General features: G+C 46.6%; 1 protein-coding gene across 1 annotated transcript in view; it reads right to left on the bottom strand.

Annotated features, from left to right (window-relative positions):
* Nucleotides 1–25,435, bottom strand: part of ATP9A (ATPase phospholipid transporting 9A (putative)) — a 1,385,006-nt gene that overhangs the window by 467,891 nt on the left and 891,680 nt on the right. The window contains exon 16 of the mRNA XM_069651153.1: nucleotides 24,147–24,239. Coding sequence (XP_069507254.1) covers nucleotides 24,147–24,239 — 93 coding nt within the window. The remainder of the gene's footprint in view (nucleotides 1–24,146; nucleotides 24,240–25,435) is intronic.

Here is a 25,435-nt window from a genome sequence, read left to right as displayed (position 1 = left end):
CCACAGTGAGTGGTTGGTCTGAGCCGACTGAGGGAGGCTAACGTGGAGAACCGGATCGGAGACCGGCTGACGGGACTCCAAGGGTGAAGAGTAATCGCCCGACGTGAAGATAAGAAGAAGGAACTTTTGTTTTGTCGTTTGTGCTACATCAGGCCTTCTGTAGCACGAGACTTTGCATGAAAGAGACTTGGACACAGAAGGTCCTGATATTGAGGAAAAGGAACTGTAACCTCATGCTGGAGAAGCCCAGGAGTGTGCTGTGCTCAGGAGTCCCGCCTTGTCCCATGCTAAAATGTGGGAAGGGAGACGCCGGCCATAACATTGTCACTTATTATTTTGTGAACACTTGTTTCTTTTCTTGTGAACATTATCCCACACATTTGTAGCATAGTGGTAAGGATTGGCAATAGATTTTGTTTTGTTATAGGCCCTTTTATTTGACTAGCATCCACTAGGACTGTATTATTATTATTATTTGATGGTCGTATACAGCTTCCATCTTAGATTTAGGCTTAGATTAGGCATTTATCTCACCCATTTTAAAGTTTAATTAACACCCTTGAACTGTGATCACTTGTGTCTGTCTTACTTTGATACCATCAGACTATGGGATGTATTGATTCACAATGAAATTGAATGTGGTTTATTTATGAAACAAGTTGATGTTTTTGGTAAAGTTTAAATATACACAGGAATGGGGACACAGTAGAGTGCTCTTAATGGTTATAGGAGAATGCTTATGTTTATGTGATCAGATGTATTGAGGACCTGACACCGGTCTTGAAAAAGGAGTCTCCTTTTTTCAAATTGAGTGAGAGAAGATTGGCGTTACATTTTGGAATATCAGGAACAGAATTATAGAGTAATTTGGCTCCCAGACAACATAAGAAAGGGGAGGAGATGCCTCTGTATGGACGTTGGTATCTATTCATGGCAGATTCATAAGATTGGCATACACACACACCGTGTACACTTGTAGGACTGCATCTTTATGAGTGAGGACAGTCTTTAATCCTGCCGGCTCAGCTTCTTTTGAACAACACAGGACGCTCCGTCCTGTCATATAGAACATTATTTTAAGATTCATGCGGGCCTCTGTAACCTATACACAGCCCCCATCTAACATGGGAAAGGGGAAGAAATGCCTCTGGACTTATGTCAATGTCTAATGTAAACTCTGCCACATGACCGGCACACAAACACATTGTGCAGACCTTGAGGACTGCGGCTTTAAGGATTGAGGACAGTCTACTCTACTATAGGCTTAGTTACTTTTTAACCACACAGGACTCTCCATCCTGCTACGTATTAAATCACGTACCTTCAGACCCGGGTGGGGTTTTCCAATAGATTCAGCTTCATCTCTCCGGTGTGCAGGCTAGAACACCCAGCACCACCGATTTGTGTAATTATTTTGTTTAAACATTCAGCACTCGTACGAGTGCCGTCCATGGTGATCAACAGTCCCGCCATCCCATCTCCATGGGCAGGTGGAACTGGAGGCGCGCCCCCATCGTCCAATCCTGGACGCGGGACGCCACCATGATCACCATGGCAACACAAACTGAAAGCTGCAGCGGACGGGCGCATTTGCTACCCGTCCCTCGAGACACACGGATCGGAGGACAGCAGAGGTAAGCCACTTCGACTGGGCTTGGCAGTTAGAAGGGGAGAAATCTTTTGAATGCCCAATAAGAGAACTCATTCTCTTTTTTTGAATAGGAATATTTCCCATTTGCACTTAATTGATGACAAGGCAAAAATCAACTTTCCTATTTAAGCTAAGTTAATTTTATAGCATGCACTTGGAGTGTGCTTTTTAAGCTGCTGTAGATTTCTCAGATCTGTTTCTTCTATAATCCAGTTTAGGATACATTATGTTTTCCCTTTTTTCCATCCGCCTGTATGAATTGATGCGTCACATATGATTTGGTCACATGGTGGTATGTACATTTAAAATTCATTTGAAATTATGGAAATGTGATTACATTTGTATTTGTATCTGTTTTCAATGAATGTAGCCCTGAAGATGGTGCTATGCACCGAAATGCATTGGCAAACAACTCATACTCTAAGTTGAGGATTTGCTTATTCGCCTAAACTTCTGTGTGATTAAAACACAAACTACTTAAAATACACTCAGAGAAATTGACTGAAATTCCATTGTTAATTTTAACCTATTAGATTGGAACTCTACAATATTGAGAAAAAACGCTTAATTGAAGTAAGTATGAAACCTTGCTCATGAACGAATTGAGCTCCTAATGAGGGGCAAGGAGGAGCACTTGGTTTTACAGGGTGGTTCTCACTCAGTTTTTCTTTTTGTCAGTGATTGTGTGTAGCCTGAGTGTCATTGGGCTATTCTCTACCTGGTTGCTCCACATACAATAAGTAAAAAACAAAGAAATATTCAGCACACAAACTGGTTGAGAAATTGAATATAACTATCAGTAGTGCCACCTCTCCTCCATTGTTTCTTACTTTGATACCATGCCTTCCTTACAGAACCCGGAGTCTAAAAGGTACTGTGGACAAGAAACTATCTGGACATGTGTGGTTTGTGCATCTGAGAAAACGAAACAGGAAGATTGTGAAGCTGAGCATAACAAGAACTGTGAGCTGTTAAGGTCATGTGATATTTACTTTAAGTGAATCCTGAAACCTTGTGGAACTTTACACCCAAAGTGTCTGGGGAAGGGAGCAGTGTGAGAAGCTCCTTCCTGAAAGACACTGTCATATGATTTTGGAACACTTATTTAGTTTGAACATTCAAAAACATTGTTAGTATTAGAGGTAAGGGCAAGTATAGGTTGTGACACAGACAGCATTTTACTTTGGACTTTTAGACACAAACTGGCCTTCGATACATCAGTTGAGGAAAGTCCCCTCTTAGAGTTAGGGCAGGTTAGGCGTTACTCCCATCCTGAAGTTTTCAATAAAGGTTTTCCAACTGGATTTCTTGTGTCTGTGTCTACCTGTTGATACCATGTCTGCCTCACAGAGGCCATCCATGCCTGGATGGTGTTAGACTGCATGCAGGGTGTTTGAGCCGGTGGCAGAGTCGCCCGATATAGGTAGGAATGGCTGTGTATTGTCAGCATAATTGGTGTATGAAATGCCTTGGGAGTCTAGTAGATCAAAGAGGGGCTTAGTGAAGATGTTGTTAAAAGGTGGGTGAAACGCAGGAGCCTTTGGAGACACCGCAAGTGACCAGGGCTGGTGTGGCGGAGGCAAGAGGTCAGAAAACTCATGTATCGGTTGGAGAGAAAAGAGGTGATCCAGGTGATGGCATCAGGAGAGAAATGGGCTGCCGAGGTGTTGACATAGGATTTGATGGTCAACAAGGTTGAAGGCAGCTGATCGGTGAAGGAGGAGGAGGGCTGTCTTCCCCGCATCGTAGAGCTATAACATTTGTTTTTTCAGGTCTAGAAGAGCAGTCTCAGTGACGTGTCCTGATCTAAATTCAGATTGACGCAAGTCTCGGATGTTGTTTAGTTCCATGTGACATGATATGATATATGGCATTTATAATGCGCCTATACACAAGTGTTTCAAGGCGCAAAGAGGCAAGGGAGGGGAAACAGAGGGAAGACAGACAACAATCCTACTAGGGCAGTTCACATTGAGATCGCGCAAGTGCAGGGGAGGCGGGAAGGGGACAAGTGCAAGGGGAAAGGAGAGGGGGCAGTACATAGGATAACAGTAAAATAAATAATGACAATAAATGAAAGTGCGGCCAGCTGATGGCAAGGGTAATCAGGGGTCAAGTGCTAGTAGGGGCTGTAGAGATACGATATATGGCATTTGTAATGCGCCTATACACAAGTGTTTCAAGGCGCGACGAGGCGGGGGGGAACAAGGGGAAACAGTCAACTATCCTACTAGGCCAGGTGTCATTCAGATGGCGCAAGTGCAAGGGTAGGGGGACTTGGAAAAGTGGAAGGGAAGAGGGGAAAGTGCAGTACATGGTTAGTAGAATACAAGATAAATAATAGGGCCAGCTGGTGGCAAGTGCAAGGTAAGTGCCGGGAGAAGGGGCTGTAGGATAAAGAGACAGTCCCGTAGTGCAGGTAGGCAGTGCAGGGAAGAGAGGCTGGGCCAGGGACCGAGATCGGTGAGTGGCCCAGTTGCAGATTCAGTGCAGGTTCAGCGATTTTAGCAGGGGAGAGAGGGAGAGAAAGCGGAGGCAAAGAGGAAGGTTTTGAGGTGCTTCCGGAACCGGAGATGGTTCTCCTCAAGTTTCAGGGAGACAGGAAGGCTGTTCCAGAGGGAGGCCCCTGCTGCAGAGAGAGATCTACCCCCAGCTCGTTGCTTGGAGAAGCGGCTAACCCGGAGGTGGATGAGCGAAGAGCTCGAGAAGGAAGATATTTAGGAAGAGAGAGTTGAAGGTATTTTGGCCCAAGGCCCCAGAAGGCCTTGTGGACAATGCAGAGGGTTTTGAACTTAATCCTCGCAGCCACTGGGAGCCAGTGTAGCGATTTCAGTCCTGGTGAGATACGGTGCCTGGGCTTGAGGTCAAGGACAAGTCTTGCAGTCCTGTTCTGGATGAGTTGCAAAGGGCGGAGAGTAGAGGCAGGAAGATTTAGATGGAGGCTGTTACAGTAGTCCAGCTTCGAGAGAACCAGGGCTCTGGAGACAATGAGCTTCTGGGGGAAGGAAAGGAAAGGAAGGATACCTCTGAGGAGGTGTAGCTGGTAGCGTGACTTCTTAGAGACGTCAGATATGTGAGGGAGTGGGTGTGCCGATAAGTAGTATCTCAGTCTTACTGGCATTAAGGCAGAAGTCGTTGGCGGCACACCATTCCTGGATAGCAGAAAGACAGTCGGAGATGAGGGAAGGGGAAGAGGAGGCCGAGGGTAGCCTGAAAATGAGCTGGGTACCATCCACATAGCACTGAGGTAGAGGTCGAGCAAAATAAGAACAAAAGGGGTGTTAGAGTCAAGGTTTGAGAGCAGGTCCTCACGGGTGTTCAGGAGAACAGTTTCCGTGCTTCTGGCAGCTCTGAAGCCAGACTGATGGTCATGAAGACTACCAACAGATTCATCATGGAGATTAAGCTGGGAGATGGCGAGTTTCTCCAGGAGCTTGCCCAGGAAGGGAGTGATAGAGATTGGGCGATAGTTAGCTGGGCAGTAGGGGTCAGAAGAGGGTTTCTTAAGAAGGGGGTGCACAAGGGAGTGCTTGAGGGGGGATGGGAAGACTCCAGAGGCGAAGGAGTGATTGCAGAAGTCAGCCAGGGCAGGCGCCAGGGAGTCGATGTGGAACATTCCCTGAGTGCAAGTGTTGCCAGGGGGCAGTGCCGCTGTGCAACTGGCAGGGAGGCGGGGGGCCTGGGCCCGAGATCAGAGGGTAGCCAGGTAACCAGTGCAGTTTCAGAAACAGTGAGGAGATTAGCAGGGGAGAGGAGGAGAGAAAGCAGAAGCAAAGAGGAAGGTCTTGAGGTGCTTCTGGAACCAGAAATGGCTTTCCTCAAGTTTCAGAGAGGCACAGAGGCTGTTCCAGAGGGAGGCCGCAGCTGAAGAATGAGATCTACCACCAACTCGCTGCTTGGAGGAGCGACTGGCCCTGAGGGAGTTGGAGGCGGATAAGCGAAGAGCTCGAGAGGGAAGATATTTAGGAAGAGAGAGTTGGAGGTATTGAGGTCCCAGACCTCGGAAGGCCTTGTGGACAATGCAGAGGGTTTTGAACTTAATCCTCTGCACCACTGGGAGCCAGTGCAGAGATTTCAGTCCTGGAGAGAAACGATCCCTGGGCTTGAGGCCTAGGACAAGTCTCGGAGTCCTGTTTTGGATGAGTTGCAGAGGGCGGAGAGTAGAGGCAGGCAGATTTAGAAAGAGGCTTTTGCAGTAGTCCAGCCTAGAGAGAACCAGAGCTCTGGAGACAGTGAGCTTCTGGGGGAAGGAGAGGAAAGGAAGAATACCTCTCAGGAGGTGCAGCTGGTAGTGTGACTTCTTAGAGATGTCAGAGATGTGAGGAGAAGGGGAAAGTGTGGAGTCGAAGATGACCCAAAGGTTTTTAGCCTCACAGGTGGGAGCAGGAAGAGGGCTAAGAGAGTGACAGGAAAGGAGGGAGCAGGTGTGCCAATGAGGAGTATCTCGGTCTTACTGGCATTAAGGCAGAGATCATTGGGGGCACACCACTCGTGGATGGCGGACAGACAGTCGGAGATGAGAGAAGGAGAAGAGGTGGTGAAAGGGAGCCTGAAAATGAGTTGAGTGTCATCCTCATAGCACTGAAAGTTGGGGCAGAGAGCGGCAATGCAGTGGCCAAGAAGAGCCAGGCATTGGTTGAACAGCCAGGGAGAGAGGTTAGACCCCTTGGGAACACCACAAGTAGAGATAGAGATAGAGGAGAGGAAGAACCCAAGTTGGACCTGGGAGGGTCGATGAGGGAGGAAGGTGGTCAGCCAAACCAGGGCCTGATCAGTGATACCCAAGTTATCATGGAGACGGTTGAGCAGGATGGCATGGTTGACCATGTCAAAGGCAGAAGAGAGATCAAGTAGGATGAGGACACAGGGGGTGTTGGAATCAAGATTGGAGAGCAGGTCTTCACGGACGTTCAGGAGGGAAGTTTCCATGCTTCTGGCAGCTTTGAAGCCAGACTGATGGTCATGGAGACAACCAACAGATTCAGTGTGAAGATTCAGCTGGGAGATGGTCAGCTTTTCCAGGAGTTTGCCCAGGAAAGGAGTGATGGGGATTGGACGATAGTTAGCCAGGCAGGAAGGGTCGGCAGAGGGTTTCTTAAGAAGAGGGTGCACAAGAGAGTGCTTCAAGGGGAGGGGAAGACTCCAGTGGCGCAGTCGTGTTTGCAGAAATCAGTCAAAGCAGGAGCCAGGGTGTCCATGTGGTCCTTAATGGTTTTGGAGGACAGGGGTGAACCTGTTTTGACAAGACTTTCATAGATCGGACTTGTCTATAAACTTTGTCTGGGGAGAACAGGGGAAAGGCAGAGAAGGAGGGAGGAGAGGTGGCCGAAGAAGGGCCAGAGGAAGAGCAGGGAGGATGGGGAGAGGAAGACAGACAGGACATGATGTCCTGTCTTTTAGAGATGAAATGAGAAGCCAGGGCCGTGCAGAGGGCCTGGGAGGGGACAGGAAAGGTAGAGAGTGCAGCAGGATTGGCCAGTTCCTTGTAGATTTTAAAGAGTTCGACCGAGTTGTTAAATGCAGCAGAGACGCGGTCTTGGATGTGGGCCCTCTCCTTGGTGCGGACAGATAGCCGGTATTGCCTTTGGAGCAGGTCGGCAGGCCAGTTTGTCAGAGGATGTACCGGAAGCACGCCATTTCCTCTCAGCCACCCTGCACTTGCGTTTAAGGGTGACGAGGTCCGAGTCATACCAAGAGTTGCACTTGGCTTTCGGTTTCAAGCGGATCCTCAAGCAAGAACATTGAGAGTATCAGATATAGCACAGTGAAGCATGGAAAGGGCTTTGTCGGGGTGTGAGTCAGCCAAAGGGGGAGAAGGTGTGGGGGGGTGAGAAAGCAGCAGCAAAAGCCTCAACTGACACACGCTTCATGGGTCGGATAACCAAGAAGGTAGGTGGCAGTGCTGGAGTTGACTTGGCCTGAGGGGTAGATAGAGTGAGATGGGAGGAAAGGAGAAAGTGATCACTCCAGAGAGGAGTGGTGAGTGGGGTAGAAAGGGGAAGGTCTGAAGAGATCAGAACATCCAGCGTGTGTCCTGCAGTGAACCTGAATCCTGAATCTGGAGGTATGCTACGCAGTCCAGAATTCTGAGTAGGAATGGGACAGTGGTAACAGGGCGGTAGTTGGTGGGAATGGCTGGGTCTAGGGTGTTTTTATTTTAGTAGTGGTAGAACCCAGGCGTCCTTTAGGCTGGTGGGCACAGAACTGGAGGCGAATGATGCGTCAGTGAGTGAGGCTATGAAGGGGGCCAGCACTTCAGCGCAATCACTAATAACAGTGGCTGAGCAGACATCTCCTTGACATTTTAAGGGTTTAAGACCACTGATGAATAGGATGACTTTGTGTAGAGACAGGCTTAAAGGTTAATAGTGGGATGTTGTGGCTGCCAGCTCTAGATGGATGGGAGTGTGGCTGGTTAGGGTGTTATTCTTCAGTTGAATTTTCACCTGAAGCGAACCGATTTAGTCTAGAAGGCCAATTTGTATGTTTGAGCACCAGGTGCTATCTTTGGTGCAGTTGATGACTGGCGGTACCGGGCATTCCAGCTCTCGTAACATGGTGAAGAGCTCACGTGTGTATGAGCAGGCTTTGGTGATTCTGAAATTAAATGTGGAGCTTTTAGCTAGCAGTATCGCTCGTTTGTAGGCTGATGCTAGTGAAGTAAAATTGGCTTGGTTGGGGGCTGAAGGGCTATTCTTCCAGAGCGTCTCAGCAGTCTGTTTCTTAGCACGGAGGGCTTAGAGGTCTGCAGTGAACCAGGTGTTGCAGTGTGCAGAGGCTTTGCGTTGGACTAGGAGTGCCACAGAGTCAATGGCCGTTGAGGGCTGAATTGTTGATGACACCAAGGGCGGCTGTGGCATGGGGTTGTAGGTCGTGAGCATGCTTAGCTTGGGCAGGATGCTAGAGGGAGTAATGTTGCAGAGTAGGTTTAGGCGGAAGGAGCCTGGTGGTGGTAGGTGTACTGGGTATAGGTTAAGGTTAAGGTGAAGGATATGACATAATGGTCAGACCACGGGCATGGCGAGTTGGTTAGGACTTTGACGTTGCAGTTCAGCTCCATGAGCCAAACTAGTATGCGGCCTTTGAAGTGGGTAGGGTTAAGAATGCATTGCGAAAAGCCTAAGGCTGTGATAGCGCTGGTCAGGGAAAGGGCATCTGAGTCGGTATCATTGTTGAAGCCCAGGTTGAGGTCTCCCAAGAGCAGGGTCCTGGAGGTGGGTTTGGCGTTGGCGGAAAGGAACTGAGGGATATCCTCTTTAGGGCGACAGGAGGGTCAGGAGGTCTCTGGCAATCAGGGCGACCAGACTTCCCCTAGCGTCTAGTTTGTCACTGCAAAGGATTGTGCATTTGTGAAGCACAGCTAAGTATAGGGCAGGGCTAGATGAGGCCTGTAGCCACGTTTCTGTGATGGCAAGTAAGTTGAGGTTGTTGGCCGTAATGAGGTCGCAGATGTCCAAAGCGTCTGTTGGGCTGGATCTAGCATTGAGGCACATTTCAAAGTAGGTGCAGTGGGCTTCGAGGTTTCCTTGGTTTCGAGGTTTCCTTGGGTTGTGCTGTGCCGGCTTCGGTAGGAGAGCTAGTGCTTGGGAACTTGGGATTGTCTGTGGTAGTGGCTGGTAGTTATCATTAGTAATGTGAGTCAACTGCAAGGTTGTGCGTTTTTGGCGGTGGATCCTCTTGTTGCTTGGGACAGTGGGCTGCCTGTTAGGTGATGAGGTAGGGGGTCCAAGAGGAGAGGCGTGTGCGCCTCACATTGCCCAGACTTGGAGCAGAGCGCCAAGGCTTGCCGATGGTTTGCTCAGCTGTAGGTTGTAACACTCGTCTGTTGAGTGGGGCAGCATGGTAGCATGGTGAGGGGTGATGCGTGGGCAGCTCACAGTCAAATCTGATTCCAGAAAGAACTTGATCTGCACTGGGAGCATGGTCAGCTGTTGCCAGGGTATTGGTTCTGATTGGTCGTGGTGCTAACATCTTTTTTGTTGGTGGCTGCGTGTGGTCGTGGGTTAGGGGAGTACATGGGGCGAAGCATGTGTCTCCGTGGAGCTGAGCAGAGGGCTGGCCGCTGGTGTTTGTTGGCGGTGCGCTGGGCATCATCAATGTTGCTGGGAGGGGAACGGCAAGGGTGCTGGTCATGACCTGGGTGAAGGTGGCTGATGGGAGCTTAGGTGAGGGAGGGACGCCAGATGTTTCGCCATGGACAGTATGAGCCACTTGAGTGTAGAGTGGGACGTGTCATGTTTTTTGGAGTGCTCTTGCTGGGTTTGGTCGGACAGCCTGCATTGGGCAGAGGCACTAGCGGATGGGGCATAAGGCTTTGTGAGCTCAATGGGGTTGGTGTTCAGGGAAGTTGTGAGGCCGTTGCATGGCACCAGTGGGGTGTGTGTTGATGTGGGCTTTGGTGCGGCATACTTTAGAGGGCTTGATGTTTTGTCTAGAGGGGTAGGAAGAGGGTGAGTGGGGGCAGGCAAGCCACATGAAGGGGTTTGGCAGAAGGCTGTGACACAGATCAGGAACGTAAGTGTCATACACCTAACCTTTCTGAGTTTGGTGTCTGAAGTGTGCTGTGGAGGCATCCTTGAACCTGGCGATAGGCATGGGACAGCTGATGGGTAGTCTTGATAAAATAGCTTACTTGCAGATTGGTGTGCACCTGCAGCACCGGACACACCGAGCAGGCCCAGACAGGCTTGCACAGCCTTAAGTCCCAAACTTGGGACTCAGCCGGCTACGCCAGCCGGCGCACGCCATTGGTGGCATTTGGGGCAATCTTTAGCCCTGATGCTGGGGGCTTGCTTCGGTCCGATGCCAGAGGTCACGAGGGGCTCATTGCACTGAGGTATTCCGTCAGCCATCTTGGAAAGGCCTTGCGGCTCGATTTTGCCAATGTCCCCAGTATCACAGGCTGCTGCAGAGGGGACATCTCCTTCATTGGGTGCCACCCCTGTGAAGTTCTTGTCTGCAACTGGAGCTTCCTTAGATTCGTACAGTTACGTGCATTGTGATGTCCCCGAAACTCTTGCCAATTTGGAATCCCAGAAGCTGACCCATTAGTCAATTTACATGTAAAAGAAATAAACGTGTTATGCTCAATGATTTGTAATTTATTTTAAAACATGACAAAAACACCCTACTTTCAACAAAATATAGTGCTGTGGGAGGATCATATTTATACCTTCCCAGATGTCCAAGAGAATTACTCTCAGGCACTTGCATCTTGCTGTCTTTCAGATTTGAAAACGGATTATGCAACAATTAATCAAACAACTTATAACATAGAATTCAGTGCTCACATCACCAGGATATTGTATAGCGACTGAATCAACTCAGTCCATGCTCTTCGGAAATGACTGCACAGAGGACCTTTTAATGCACTAGTCTTCAACTCTGAGTGTCTACCTTGCCACTCAGTGCAACTAGTTTGCCATCAAGACAGATTATAGGGCGTTGTCCCTTGAATGGGAAAGAGCACATGATATTTCTTAGCAAGGTATTTTCATCTTCCATGCCAATATTATTTTGAGATCCATAAACAAATTGAGTAAAATAAATCTCTTCAAAGTAGTGTGATGAATCCTGCGGAGTCATCGGTGAACCCCAGCTTAAAATCTCCTCCTAAGTAGGCAGTGGAAGGCAGCCGCTAACTGATCCTGACATTTGGTGTGGCATCATGAGGAGATGTCAGTCGGGGGGAAGTGGCAGAGTCGATCACAAGGTTTTGCACCCCGAGGAATGGTGGGTTCGCTGGCTGCGGGAACCTCTACCTCTCAGGAAGCGCCTCACCTGCATTCTTCCAGGGGCAGACTGACCACACCCTCTTGGGGCATAGACAGGGGAGGGAAAAAAACGCTAACCCGAGATGATGGTGCAGAGTGCTGTTTAGGGCAAGCCACAAGGACTTAGCGGTCACATTTGATGACTGGACCTTCTGGAGGGTGTCATCAGCTTTAGCTCCAACAAGATTCTGGCCATGGAAAGGCATGTCCAATAGTTTGACCCGGACATCGGCCAAAAATCCTGACGTCCTCAGTCAAGGAGTCACATCTGACCACCGTACTCGTGGCCATGGACACAATAGACAACGTCCAGTCCTGATTGCAACATCTGGGGGGAAGCCTCCGTGCCAGGTAGGCAGTGAATAAGTCAAAAACATTATGTTGAAAGACATAATGTTGAAAAAAAAAATTTGAATGCTTTCTTTTTTAATTTACATGTTTTTTTGGGTTCCGGAGGTAAAAAAAAGGGGTAAAAAAAAAATTACAAAAAAGGGGGGTTGGGGGAAACCCCCATTTCGAACAAAAAGCAACCAAAAAAAGAAATTCGACATTTTTTTTTCTCGTTTTTCCTTTTTTAGTCATGACTTGCGACATTATGTCATTCGACTTTACCACTATAAACCTCCTTGCCATATAGTCCAAGGAAAGAAAATCATCCCTCATCTTCCCTTCAGGGATGAAGGAGAACTTTGCCATGGCGCAAGAGGCATTCACGTGACGTGGGGCAGGACTGCCTGATGCAAACACCTTCTTACCCGAAGCGTCAAGACTCTTAATTTCTCTGACAGGTGGAAGGGAAGGTGGAGGTCTTGAGTCTAGCTGTCATGACCTGAACCATTAAACTCTGTGGTGAGGCATGAGAGGAGAGAAACGCCAAATTTGATGGGGTTGGATGGTGCGGCTTCACCAGCTCCCTGTCTACTTTTGTAGCAGAGGCAGTAGAGGTTCTTCCACACTTCCAGCTCGCGGGTCTCCACTGCCACATTGAAGTGCAGGATCAGTCTCCTTTTTGAGGGCATTGTCCAAAATATCACACAGTTCACTCTGAACCTTGGATCTGGGCGGAGCAGCATGCCCCAGTACTGTCCAGAGTACTGCCCACCTACTGGTGAAAAGAGGTTTGAGGCTTTCCTGAGGTGGAAGCCAGCAGAATGTCCATCTCAGCAGAGGTGTCCAGCCCTGGTGAACTTGCCAACCCAGTACATCCTCACCTTCACCGTAGAAATCCTCAGGGAACCTGGTCGTCAGCCAACCGAGTACATCCTCACCTTCACCGTAGAAATCCTCAGGGAACCTGGTCACCTTCCTCGTCATCAATGTCATACATCCTAGACACAAAGGTGTCCATAATGAGCGGAGCATAGTCACGTGAAGCCAGTGTCAACGATGTTTATCGGCCCCATCAACAACGAAGTGGGAACCAGCATGAGGCCTGGACATCCGAAGGCTGGCCCTGTCAGCACTGAGGACCCTCGGTTGACTTCTAATCCCGTAGGCATGCAAAAGTGGTCCCCGGGGGGAACCCGGCCAGTCGCGACAGACATAGGGGAACCCGGCACTGTCGCCGCTGAGCCCAAAGCCCCAGGCACCTTAGCAAAAATGTCTAGAATCTTAAGTCACAAGTTCTCCTATTCCTCCCGGGATGAAGATTGGGTAGGAAAAGGTGCCTGTGCTGGCTGCTCAGGAGAATCCTGGAAGCAGTGGCTCTTCTTTGAGGAAAAAGAGCAGTGTTGGTGCGTATACGCACTCAGGGAGCGGGACCTCTTCCGAAGTTGCTTGCTCTTTTCCCTTTCCTTCTTCTTGCGTGGAAACACCCTGTCTTCAGAGCGCCGATCAGCACCATGTGATCTTGAGCAAGACTGTGGAGCCACACCCATCGCGGACAAATGTGAAGATCTTCACCGCCTTTTCCCGTGCATAGACTGGCACGGCCCGCAATCCTGGGTGTGGTAGTGCTCGGCCAAGCAGTAAAGACAAATCTGGTGTGGATCAGAGACTGACATCTGGCGACCCCAATCCAAACACGGTTGGAAGCCCGAGGCCTTTAACGGAGCAGGCGTGGCGCAGAGAAAAAAATCTCACAGACCATGTTTTGATTAGTGAACCTAGTGCGTGGAAAAAAAGGAAAAGTTCACAGGGCCCAGCTCCTTAAGATAAACTTGCGCCAATGTCATGTCTGGTGCAGAGCACAGAGAGGCATCGGGCGGAGCCGATGCAGAGCCATGTTGCACCCCCTGGCGACGGAAAGGTTTCCAGATAACAGCTGCGCTGGGATAGGGATTTCGTAGATGAGAAGTCTGTGGGAGGAAGGAATCCATTAGAAAAATATTAGCTCACTAGGATGATCCTTTATGTATGTCAGACATGTTATCGCACGGGCGTTGGGTACCTAACTTCTTGTCAAGCGTGCTCCTTCAGTGTGATTCTAGGTTACACCCAAGTCGGAGAGCAGCAGTGGAATCCAACTCCTTGGCTGCCCGAGGAGCCAGCCCCCCCTCAACCCCCCATACCATGGGCTTACCTCCCAGCATTCACGTGGCGTGGAGACGGTGCGAACACCAGTATGGGAGGCACTACAAGGTGAAAGTAGCCAAGGCTAAAACAGAGTCCTCGAAGAGCGGGGTGGTAAGCTCCTCAGGTTGGAAGCAGGCTCTGGACAGGTAAAGGGGCCAGGAAAGAAGAACACAGGCTCGAAGACCAGGCATGGGTACAGGGAGCAGAATGGGGAAAAAAAAGGTGGCTGGAAAACAAGGCAGAGCACAACCCCAAGGAACAAGGAAGTTCAGGGCAGGAGAAAGGTAAAGTCCAGGGAAAAGGAAGAATGACTGGAGAAGAGCGAACCTCGACTGATCCGAATGATCAGGAGTGCTCAAATAGGGCACTGCTGTGACAACAATGCTGCTGGTCAGTGGCCATTGCCATGGTGATGGACCACAATGACATGCCACTGTGCGTGGCGTGCACAGGCCATGCACAAGTATCACGGTGGTGCCCAACAGTGGTTTAACGGTCTGGAGTGGGTGCCTCCTGCCATCTCCCAATGGTTGTAGGTTGAACCATAAGACATCCCCACCAACTGAGGCCCTGCATCAACAAGGATAAAGGCGCCAGCCTGCCCGAGGTATTAGTCCACAACCAATGTGTGGTGAGGGGGTGACAATATAGGAGAGACTATGCTTGTGTTGGAATGCCATCTGCAGGGAGTCTGGTTGAACAGCCTGAGCTTTTTTTATTTTTAGTGAGCAAATAATGTGGGTAATTCCAGCATTGAGAGCGAGTGCTGCTAGTCAAGCTCACTCTCATAATGCTGCACACCAAAACGAATTGTGCACACATGTAAAACTGCTGTGAAGGTCCCCAGCAGATTCCTCAAAGTGAAGAACAAGCAAGGTTCAAAGGTCACCTGCATTTCTGAACAATGCTGCTGGAACCTAAAATTACAAAATGCAGTGTGTGGTGGGAGGGGGCTTTTTAACCCATGAGTACCTCTAGTTCAAAATATTATAATTGTTTGCCCACAGATGTCTGGTGGGAGTTTAATAACTAAATATTAGCCACGTCTAGTTTAGACATAATAGCTGATGGGATTGCATAATCATACACCCACAAGCAACTGATGTCCTTTTAGTGTCAGCTTGGTGGGCAGGACATCAAGGCAGGACTCATGCCTGTTCCGCTGCGTGAGTGGCTGTGCACAAAATAACCATTTGGGTCCCACCCAGGAGACCCTCTCTTTGCTCCCCCTGAGAAGACATGTCTCATTCTCCAGAGCACAGGAACTCTTGCTGGGTTTTCTGCTGACAACTGGTGCTTCAAAGACAGCCCCACCATTAAAATGGCCAACTTTCAATAGGGTGCTGGTTACTGGAGTCCTTTTGATGTAGTGAAACGTAGGGAGGGGCAGAGTTAGATTGGCCCAGGAGACAGCTTTGGTCCACTATGTTGATACCCAGTCAAGCCAATCACCTCGACTCATCTGCTGGCACGACCTGGTGGTAACAGCAGAGATGCCTCATCTCCACTGCCAACTCCATCCATTGGAAGCCTCATCCGGACCAGCCTCGAACACTGACCCAACCAATCAGGAGCTGTCGTTTCGAATTGTCTCAACGCTGACTCGCCATTGGGAAGCCCGATCCGACTCATCTCCAGACAGTGTTGAAATGCAGCGATGCGCCTGAAGCCTGGATCGACGTTGTTGAGCATCAGCGGCGAGCGTCTAAGGTATTTAAAGTGGCCCTCTCCCAAGGCCTGCCTTAAAGGGCCCTAGGTCTTGTAAGACCCCACTCTCTACCTTTTTAAAAGACCTCTCCAATATCCTGGACATTGGCATCTGTTCACAGTGCCTTTGCACCCTTACTTCCAAAGTCTGCATTCTGTGCGCTTTCCTTTAAAGTGATGTGTTATAGTGTTTTCGATTAGTCTGTATTGTTAGTATATTTAAAGTACCCTTTCTGTTAGAACCTCAGTTGGACATTGTTTTATGTTGGTACCACGGAACAGTTGTTTGGTTTGCTGCTGTGCCAGTTAACAGCCATGCTGAAGAGTATAGCCTGCCCTCGGCCTCTCTGCCCTCAGAAGTGGAGTAAGTATTCCTGTCGGGCTGGGCCCGTTTCAACTTTAGGAATGTTATCGTTCCTGGTTTACTAGTAGTGTAAGAGGTTCGCTGCAGTCAATGTTTTCGTGTCTGTAAAAAGGGCTCGTTTTTAAAAGCAGAGCTTTTTCTTGAAACGCAACTTCAAGCCATTTGGAAGTGTTGAATAGCATACATTTTTTTATATCTGAAAAAGGATGTCAGTTCCGGATGGCCGAGCATCCTTATTTCATGCATTGCATGACAGAAGCACGACGGCTACATGTTTGCGATAGTGCCTTTGAAGTTAAGGCCAAGCACTACAGTGTTCAACTGATACGCACGGGCCGGCGGGTAGTTGCACTGCGACGATAAGGGACATCAAAAGCCCGAGGAACCAAGACCATTCTGCAAAAGTCAAGCAGCAAAGGAAACGTGCGATGACCCGGCTGATGACTGATCGCATTAGACACTTGATACTTACAAAAACACGAAAGAACAGGAAACACTCTAAAAAGGCTGAGAAAATCCGTTCACAGAATTAAAGAGACGCATCGAATTTAAAAACAGTTTTTTTTGTTAAATACAGTACAATAGGTGGATAGGAGACGCTATGTATGTTTCACCATTAGTGCCCAAAACGTGAATGCAAGTGTGGACGAATATATATATATATATATATATATATATATATATATATATATATATATATATATATATATATATATATATATATATATATATATATACATACATATATATATATATATATATATATATATATATAGTCATTCCATCTACATTAACATCCCCTATACATGGGTGATTTTTAGTGAAACCACGACTTCCCTGTTCACAAGCCAAATAGGAGACATTAAAACAAAATATATGCAAGAATGCAAAGAAGAGCACATTAACAAGCTAATTTATGATTCTTTCTAGTCTTTCAATTGGCATGTTGAAAGAACATGCAAGTCATTGTTGTGGACGGTACGTTTTTGCCTTTCATACCATGCTCAGCTCACATTTGCGAGGTCTCTTGGTGCTCTGGTGGATGTAAAATAGTGAGTAGCAGGGTTTGGTTAGTGGAACAAGCAGAACAGCCTTGTTGTTTTGCTAATGTATGCAGGTCGGGATTACCCGGGCACTGTGTGCAGATGGGGCTGTTTCCAGGTGGTTTGTGTCTAGAGAAAATGAGGTACTTGTGAGCAGAAGCGAGCCACGTGTGCACAAGTACAAGGATGCATTCGTCGGGTTTGTGATATAGAAGTTAGTTGGAGAGGTGTACCATTCTGATGTTTGTTGAGAGGGGTGTTCATTTGCCATGTGTTGGTGGCTCGGCTGGTATGTGCATTGTGTGTTGAAACCCATTTGAGCATGCTAGTGTGAGCAGCAGTCAGCAGAGACATCAATGGGATCTTGGAGAGGTCAGCCATGCTGATATTCTGGTTGTGGTGCACCACGGGTAGGCCAATTGTGAGGGGAAGTCCTGAGGCTCCCCTGAATGGGTTAGTGCTGCCAGCAGTGGGCAGCGTCCACGGCGTAGTCCTAAATTACATCTGAGGAAGGACACAGGAGCATGCAGCAGTGAGTAGAAATTCAACAGTGGGGTGTGTGACGAATCACAGGTATTTGCCAGGACAAAACGCTGGAGGTTCGGTGTGTGCAGATGAGAGCAAAACATTGTGAGGAGGAAAGAAGGAACGAGGTATGGCGTGACCACGGCTTCCGATCATCTGAGCGAGTGTGTGGCAGGGACCCGACGAGAAACCAAGAACGAGAAGCCGAGGACCGTGAAGAGCGAGAAAGCATACCCGAGCGAGAGCTGAACCCTACCACCTTCCTCTGCATACGGAGAGGTGCTGGGGGAAACAGGAGAAGTGGGATGCCGCCGGGGGAACCATTATCGATCTGAAGGAACTCGTCCCAGTTCTAAGGATGAAAAAGTAAAGATAAGACTGTATTTGGAACTGTAAAAAGCAGAGAAAACGAACAACATGGTTGGGTATAGAGGGTTACTACCAGAAGAGAGAAACTTGTCCCAGTCTTGAGGACAAAAAATATTTAAAGGGTAACCATTTAACAAGAGAAATGAAAATAATATACAAAAGGGCTTTACCCAACCCAGGTGGGGAACAAGGAGAGACTGAAAAAAAATATCTTGGGAGGAGGGGAAGATACCCTATCAACAGGACAAAAGAGGAGAGATTTTAAGACAGAGAATTCATTACAAGAAAATCCTACAAAGTGGTCAAGATAAACACAATTCAGGAAAGCCTGAAATTAAAAACTGCAAAGAATCTACACGGGATGACAAAAGCGTGAGGAACCACTGTCAGAAAAAACATTCTAAATTTCGGACAACAGAAAGTTCGAAGACCAAGAATGTCTTTGAAGAAATACAAGAACTGATCTCAGAGACTAAGGAGACTATGTTAAGAATCTGTACTACAGACAAAAGTAAAATAATGAGACGATCTGAAGAGAAGACCAGGTGAATATAAAGGCCCTCTCCAGGCCTATTTAATTTAGTTGGATGTAGTGGTAGGGTCAGATAGAGTTCCTTTGGACAGAGGACACATGTACTTTGGACTTTCTGACAACTGACAAGCACTTTTTAGTTATTTTAGATAGGTAGGGCATTTCCTCTAGCAACAGGGAAAGTTAGGCCTTTTAATTATAATTTCATTAAAGATATTGAATAATTCCCTCAGAGTGTCTGACTCCTTCCGACCCACCACAGGTGACATCACTCCAAGGTAAAATCCCCCGTAGGCACACCATGGAGCAGAATTCCAGTGCGACACCTAGGAGCAAAATGAAAACAGGCCTCTGTAAAGTGTCACAAAATGTCTCAGAGGCAGATGCTTTTGCTTGCTTTGACAGTTGATTCTTTATAAAACTTTAAATTAGTTAACAAGAGAACAAATCATTTTTCAAGTATGTTAAATTAGTGTTTAATATTGCATTGTGGGCCATGAAATCTCTATTGTCAAAGCTGATTAATTCACTTTTGTTTACTTGGCATTGTATAGTGCAATACTGCCAGTGGTGTGGATTTGCAGCACTGTGTGCTCCCCGGTGAGTACACTGCTGTATAATTATGGGATTTACCTACACTATCATACACCGTTACATAACAAGATAATGGTGCGGTATACACTGCAACATTCTATGCTCTGGATTACATTAGCATGTGTGGCTGGGGTGTGGTGTGGGGTTGGGTAAAGTCAGTTGATATATCATGGTTCGTCATGCATAATCCTGTGGAATAACTACATGTTCCTGCATAAATGAGTTATTTGTAAACCTTGTGTTATTTGAAGCAATGGATCATAGCAGACATGTACAGCTCAAGATTACAATGCACCACAAATAATTTACTCAGTTTAAATCTCCATGCAAGATCACAACATATTTGACAATCAATTAGTTTACTCCAATAATTGTGCGCCGATGGGGTGCTGTATATTTTTGCCTGTGTCGGTTCCACTGCTATATTGTTTGCTTGTTCAGATCTATTTGTGTGGTCACATGCCCATATGATGAGGCGATGTGTTGAGGTTTCGAAGGATAGTTGGGTGGAAATGAGCAGTGGGTGAGGTGAAAAGAGGGTGGGGTGGGGGGGGGGCGGTGTGTGTGTGTGTGTGTGTGTGTGTTAAAGCAGGGGTGGGGCATATTGAGAGGGGGGAGTGGCTACGTATGGTTTGTGGAGAGCGGAGACAGTATAGCGAAGGTTGTAGAAGGTGCAGGAAGAGTTCTGGAAAATCGTGTGGGAAGGCAAGCAATAGGCATTTAGAAGAGGATCTGGTGGAAGGGTGCAGCAGGGGAGCGGAAGAAGAGGGGTAGCAAGTACATTTAGGTGGCGTAAGGTACTGGATGAATCGTGTTTGTAAAAGGTTAGGGTGGTTGTGTAAGGTAGATTAGAGTCAGCGATGATGTGGGATTGGAAGATATGGTGCTGAAAATGTGACAGCTCAGAGGAAAGAGGGGGTTTGTGTTGGCGTGGAGTTGGGGGTGTAGGGGAATGTCGATGGGTGGAGGGTGGGCCCTCACTACCAGCCACAATATGTTACATCTATAAGAATACATTACTGAAATGGCCCCAAAATACATCTCGGTCTGTTCCTGGGTCTTACACCATGGCTGCCAACCAAAATGAGAAACTTAAAACAGGTCAACAGGCTTTGGAACTGGCGCTTAGAAGATCGCATTGTCCTTATCCCTCAAACAGCCTTGCAGAACGGAGCCTCAGGAAGCAGTTTTTGTAAACTAAAATAAGGAGACTAGGAAAAACAATGATTTTCAGTACCTCACAACGGCCCAAAAGGGCATACAGTAACCAGAATGTACAGCCCGATTTCCCCCAACATTTACCTTGGTCTTCCAGTGCTCAGGGGAAGGTTTCTGAGACAAAATTAGCTTAATAAAAAAATCGACAACAGACTGTTACAGCCAGGCATTAAACACGGCTCTGCACCTCAACCCCGCTGAGTCTTCTACCTTATAAATTACCTACCTATTCAGTGCATCAAAAGGTGGCTCAAACTCCACAAGCAAACATTGTCTACACCAAAAAACAATGGGTTAATAGGCCCTTAGAACCAGTCCAGGATTGAATGCACCTACAAGACTATATAACCATTTCCCCACATTTACCTTGTTCCTTTCCTCAGCTTGGAAGATGTTTTCCCGGCTGAAATAATGCTTCCAAAATCAAAATAAGCTTCTTAAAAAAGCCAACATCGTTTATTACAGCGTGGTTATAAGAACGGCTATGTCCACGCCTCCCTGACCCAGCTCACTCCCAAATGACCTGCCGTCCCAGTGCCTGCGGCTGTTTTTAGACGGGAAATAACCAAATCTATTTGTAAACCTGGAATGCCTAGGTAAATGTCCCTTACAAAGATGCCATGTGTCCCTATCTAGTGGTATACTGACCCTAGAAAGCAGTGAGGAGACCACCTAGCAAAGGGATGGATAGAAGGAGAGACTCTCCCCATCTCATCTACTTTTGATGCATAGAAAGCCACTCAAAAAACCACTAGTATTTAAAGATCCTTTATTAGTAACTGTCCAAACACCAAACTAAAAAGAGACGGAGGAGAAAGAGATCTACCTCCTAGCCTTGGGTCAGACTGCTGCGTGAGCCTAGTCCACAGCGTCCAATAGGTGGATACCAAACTTTTATTATTCCTTATGTCAAATGAGTAAACTGGCAAAAGAAAACAAGTGAGGGAAACCCTCACTTTCAATAAACGTGAACACACATTTATCCTAAACGGTGTACGGCAAACCCTCACACATCCTTATTATACATCAACCGGTTTCAATGCAGAATGTCTATGTATACCACCTTCATCTGGATGGCAAGTTCAACACAGTTTCTGAACCACCCTGTGTCTCGTTCTGTTGCCACTGTAATACACACCACAGACGGCTTCATGCTGTGCAAAAGCACCCAATCATTATGCTGCTTGGCAGCAGAGCAGTCTGCTAAATTGGTCATTATTTGGGGAACATACGCATTTTGTTTCTATGTAGTGCTTCTATGCTACTTTGACCCTATGTTGCAAAATGCCGCCGTCTGAGCCTTTTCACATTACAGCTTGTGGCTTGCAGGGGTCTGGATGTGTTCCTCTCCTGGGGGGGTGCGTGCTTTATTGTAGCTACCTCAGGTGTCCTCCAGTGCTTACCCTGGTGTCCTTGATTTTTTTTTTATTTTTTATCTTCTGCCATAACTTCAACTTATCGACGCTATTGGCATGCACTTAAACTATGCTGCCAATACTCAGCTCCTTGTAAAGCGAAGACCCTTCTCAAATACCTCTCATGACAATATTACAAACTGTGTTGCTGTTGTTGACACCTTGTTGCGTCTTATAACAGAAATCAACGGAACATATAAAACCAAAATTATGAACCTAAATGTCAGAGTGAGGTTTGACCTGCAGAGATTTGGTCACTTGCACCGGACACCTGTCCCCTTTCTGTGACCTTGGTTAACCTTATGAGCGTACACTGACCAATCTGTGGCAACATGATGGGTCATAGGCAATGTCATGAAAATTAGATTGTTCGTCCTGAACCTCATCAAGAGAACCTTTCACTTTATTTCCTTTCCACACTCGTGCAGGCCATCCTGGCCCTTGGGCCTTCACATAATCATGATGCTAAGAGCATATATCTTGGACGACTGAACAATCTTCTTTTGTCTCTTCAGAGGGCAAAATGCAGCCAAGCCAGTTGATGCTGCAGTGGAGTTCCAACATCCCCCAGACCTGTGCTCGCAGCCCTTGCTGCCGGTACAGCAATCTGTTTTCAAGCCCCTGTCCCCTGTAAATTGAGCCATTTCACAGACACCTGCACCTTTGGCCACTCAGAGAAGTTCCGGCTTAACTGCGCTCATCCCAGGCCCTTCTTTTAACACCAGTAGAATTTCAATTGCAGAGAATGGGTGACAGAGCTTTCTCTGCTCAGGCCATGACCTTACGGAATGCCAGGTCATTTTACCTTTATGCTATTCAAGAGGGTCTTGACTTCCAGATACTTAAAAGCACTCCTGTTCTGATGCATCAGACGATCTTCTTCGTTGCCAACTCCGTCTTGAGGTTTTGTTCAATATCTCTGTGTGCACTTTCCAAAATCCTTATCATAACCTTAGAGTAGGACTTATTTTTTAACTCTGCTTTCTGCGAATTTGATCCTACTTGGACCATGCTCGTAAAAACAATTTCTGCAACTGTTCTCAAACACGCCAGGGGATCAAAAAGACAAGCCTTTGCTTTTCTAATGTATGTGGAGTTACGCTATTGGAGGGTAATTACATACTTTATTAAAGCAAATCTTGAACATTCTGGATTTCTTATTATTCTTCAGTTGTTTTATTTACAAGTGGCAACTCGGCAGGTGGCTTAAAAGCGCTGCGTACCATATCTGGATGCAGCCAGGTACAAAGAGAAACGAAAAGCCAGTAATAGATTAGACATGATAGATAATCCAGGTGCATATGATTGTTGAAATGTTAGAAAGTACATTTAGGTGTAGTCAAGTAGAACTTTAATCTGATAATGTGCTTGTTGATGTTAATCGGTGTGTTTTATGATGGCATGTTTAGCTTTGTTTGTAACATTGTGGATTTGATGACTATGAAAGTTTTATGAATGAATTTTAAGAAGGAGTATATTTGTATTAAAATGTACATGTAAAGCTCTAAGTACTAAAAAAAAGTATACATATATTCAACAGGATAAGTAGCATATTGACGTTTACCAATGCTGGTATAGCTAGTGCGGGTGGTAAGAGTGGTAGTAAGCAGGTGCTATTTTTAGAAGAGGGGAAACTAGTCCAAATGTTAAAAAGGAGGTGGGGAAAATGCGGCAGATTATTTTCTGATGCGGAGATCTACAATCTAGTAAACAAGGTTGAGGGTAGCACAAGTAGGGGTGAAAGTGAGGGGAAGAAAGTGGGGAGCAGGGTTTAAATGCTTGTGGGGTGAGGATCGGGTAGTGCTAGGAAGGGGTGATCGAGCTAGGTTGAGGAGTGAGAGACAAAGTGGTGGAGGATGGGGGGTGGAGGTGAGGGGAAAGGGTTAAATGCTAGTGGTGGGTTAACGGAGCGGGTGAAATGCCAACTGGGCGAGGTAGAACAGTGTTGAGAGATATCCCAGGAGTGTAGGTAAATGGGGGCGGGGGGTGAGTGCTAGAAGGAGAGTTAGTAGAGAGGCAGGGGGAGAGCTAAAGTGGAAGGGGCTGAGGGCCAGGGAAGAGCAGGGTGTTTAGGAGTGACGCACCACAATAAATCTATCCAAAAATAGACATGCTCCATTTACCCCCCTCAAAAGCTACCATTTGTGTCCCAACCTTCAACATAGTTTATAGCATGTGTGCTAAGCAAGTTCCTCTTTACAGTAACCGTGTTGGACTGTGTACGACGTCAGTGCGCGAGCCACACATCTGTTAATATTACTGTAACATCTGTTGCAATGCTGGTGTTAATCAAGTAACTGGAAAGGACAGCCATTATATAGTGCTCCTTATGGGCTACATCATCTGCAGGAGGACTTCCTAGTCGTCTAAAGTTGGCAACAAAACTGTAATTATCAATGAAAAAAGAAATCAAAGTTTTAAATGCAGAAATCATTGCTTACCTCTTCCTCCAGCCAGTCATTATACTGCACAATCCCGGCCATAACCACGTCTGCTCCCTTCATGTAGAAAGTGATTTCACCAGTCGTTTCTTCCTGTGAAACAAATCAGGAGTACAAGAAGGTATTTCAGTGTTTTTTGTGCTATTTGTAGGAAGTCATGTTTTGTCAGTCTGCACAAATCAAAACATTATATTGAATGTAGAAAAAGCTTGTAAGAAAGCTTGTAGAAATTGGTTTTAAACCACCAAAACACTAATGGGTAGAGCATATGACATCACACGTCTTTTGATCCCTGACAACATTGCAAATGGAGACTACTGGAATAAGCATGGCAGGCCTTTTGACCAAGAGGACGTCATAGAAAATCATACCACGCAACCATTAATTACAGTGCATCACAGAAAGTGATCCCAGACAAACTTTGGCCCTAATAATCTTATCGGAAGGGTATTAAATAAACACTGTAAAATGAACTTTTGTTTGAAGCAGATGCAAATTCCTTCCTTCACCTCTATGATACACTATCGCTTGATGCTCCATTAGGCTGTACTGGGAGAGGTGATGTGCTGTGTGTACCTTAATGTCAAATGTTTTTTCAGATTTGTATTCTGTTTTATCCATGTATGATGTGTGCTTTAGTTGTATGGTTTGGTTTGTCTTGTGGTAAATGACATCTGCTCCTTGATACTGTGCGTGCAGTGGTAAATTGCGCCCTAGAAATACATTTTACTACTACTACTACAACTTCAACCTCCCTGATGGACATTACTTACCTCCAGGAGCTACCTCAATGAGGGTACTCCTTTAGACGTACTGCAATCACTCTTTTTTATAACACAAATTGAAGCACGCATCATAAGTAGACTGCTTCCTGTTTTGACAATGGATGTTGTGAGGGTTCAGTAATGTGAGGCAGACAACTGCTTGTGTTTTTCTCAAGAATGGACATTTTATTAAGAAACAAATGGGCAAATACATCCTTGCCAATCCTACTCTATCATGGTATTCCCTACCTGATCTAAAGGCTAAGGGAATAACTCGTAACACACAAACTGGCCCTCATACTAAACAATATAAACACAAAGGGCAATTTGTCATTCAGTAGTGCCAAAACATACAACAAAATTACAAAAAAAGGTTATTCCAAAGTACAAAAATGTAAATCACATACAAATAATCACAATTGTATAAAACATAACAAAAAACGTTTAGATTTTAAACAAATCTACATGCACTATTTGAGATAATTGTACGCAATTGTGTGCACCTGTCCAATACCGAAATATATT

The sequence above is a fragment of the Ambystoma mexicanum genome, chromosome 3p (genome assembly GCF_040938575.1).
Source record: "Ambystoma mexicanum isolate Mex_15411 chromosome 3p, UKY_AmexF1_1, whole genome shotgun sequence".
In the NCBI taxonomy this organism is placed as follows: domain Eukaryota; kingdom Metazoa; phylum Chordata; class Amphibia; order Caudata; family Ambystomatidae; genus Ambystoma; species Ambystoma mexicanum.
This window is presented reverse-complemented; position numbering and strand designations above follow the sequence as displayed.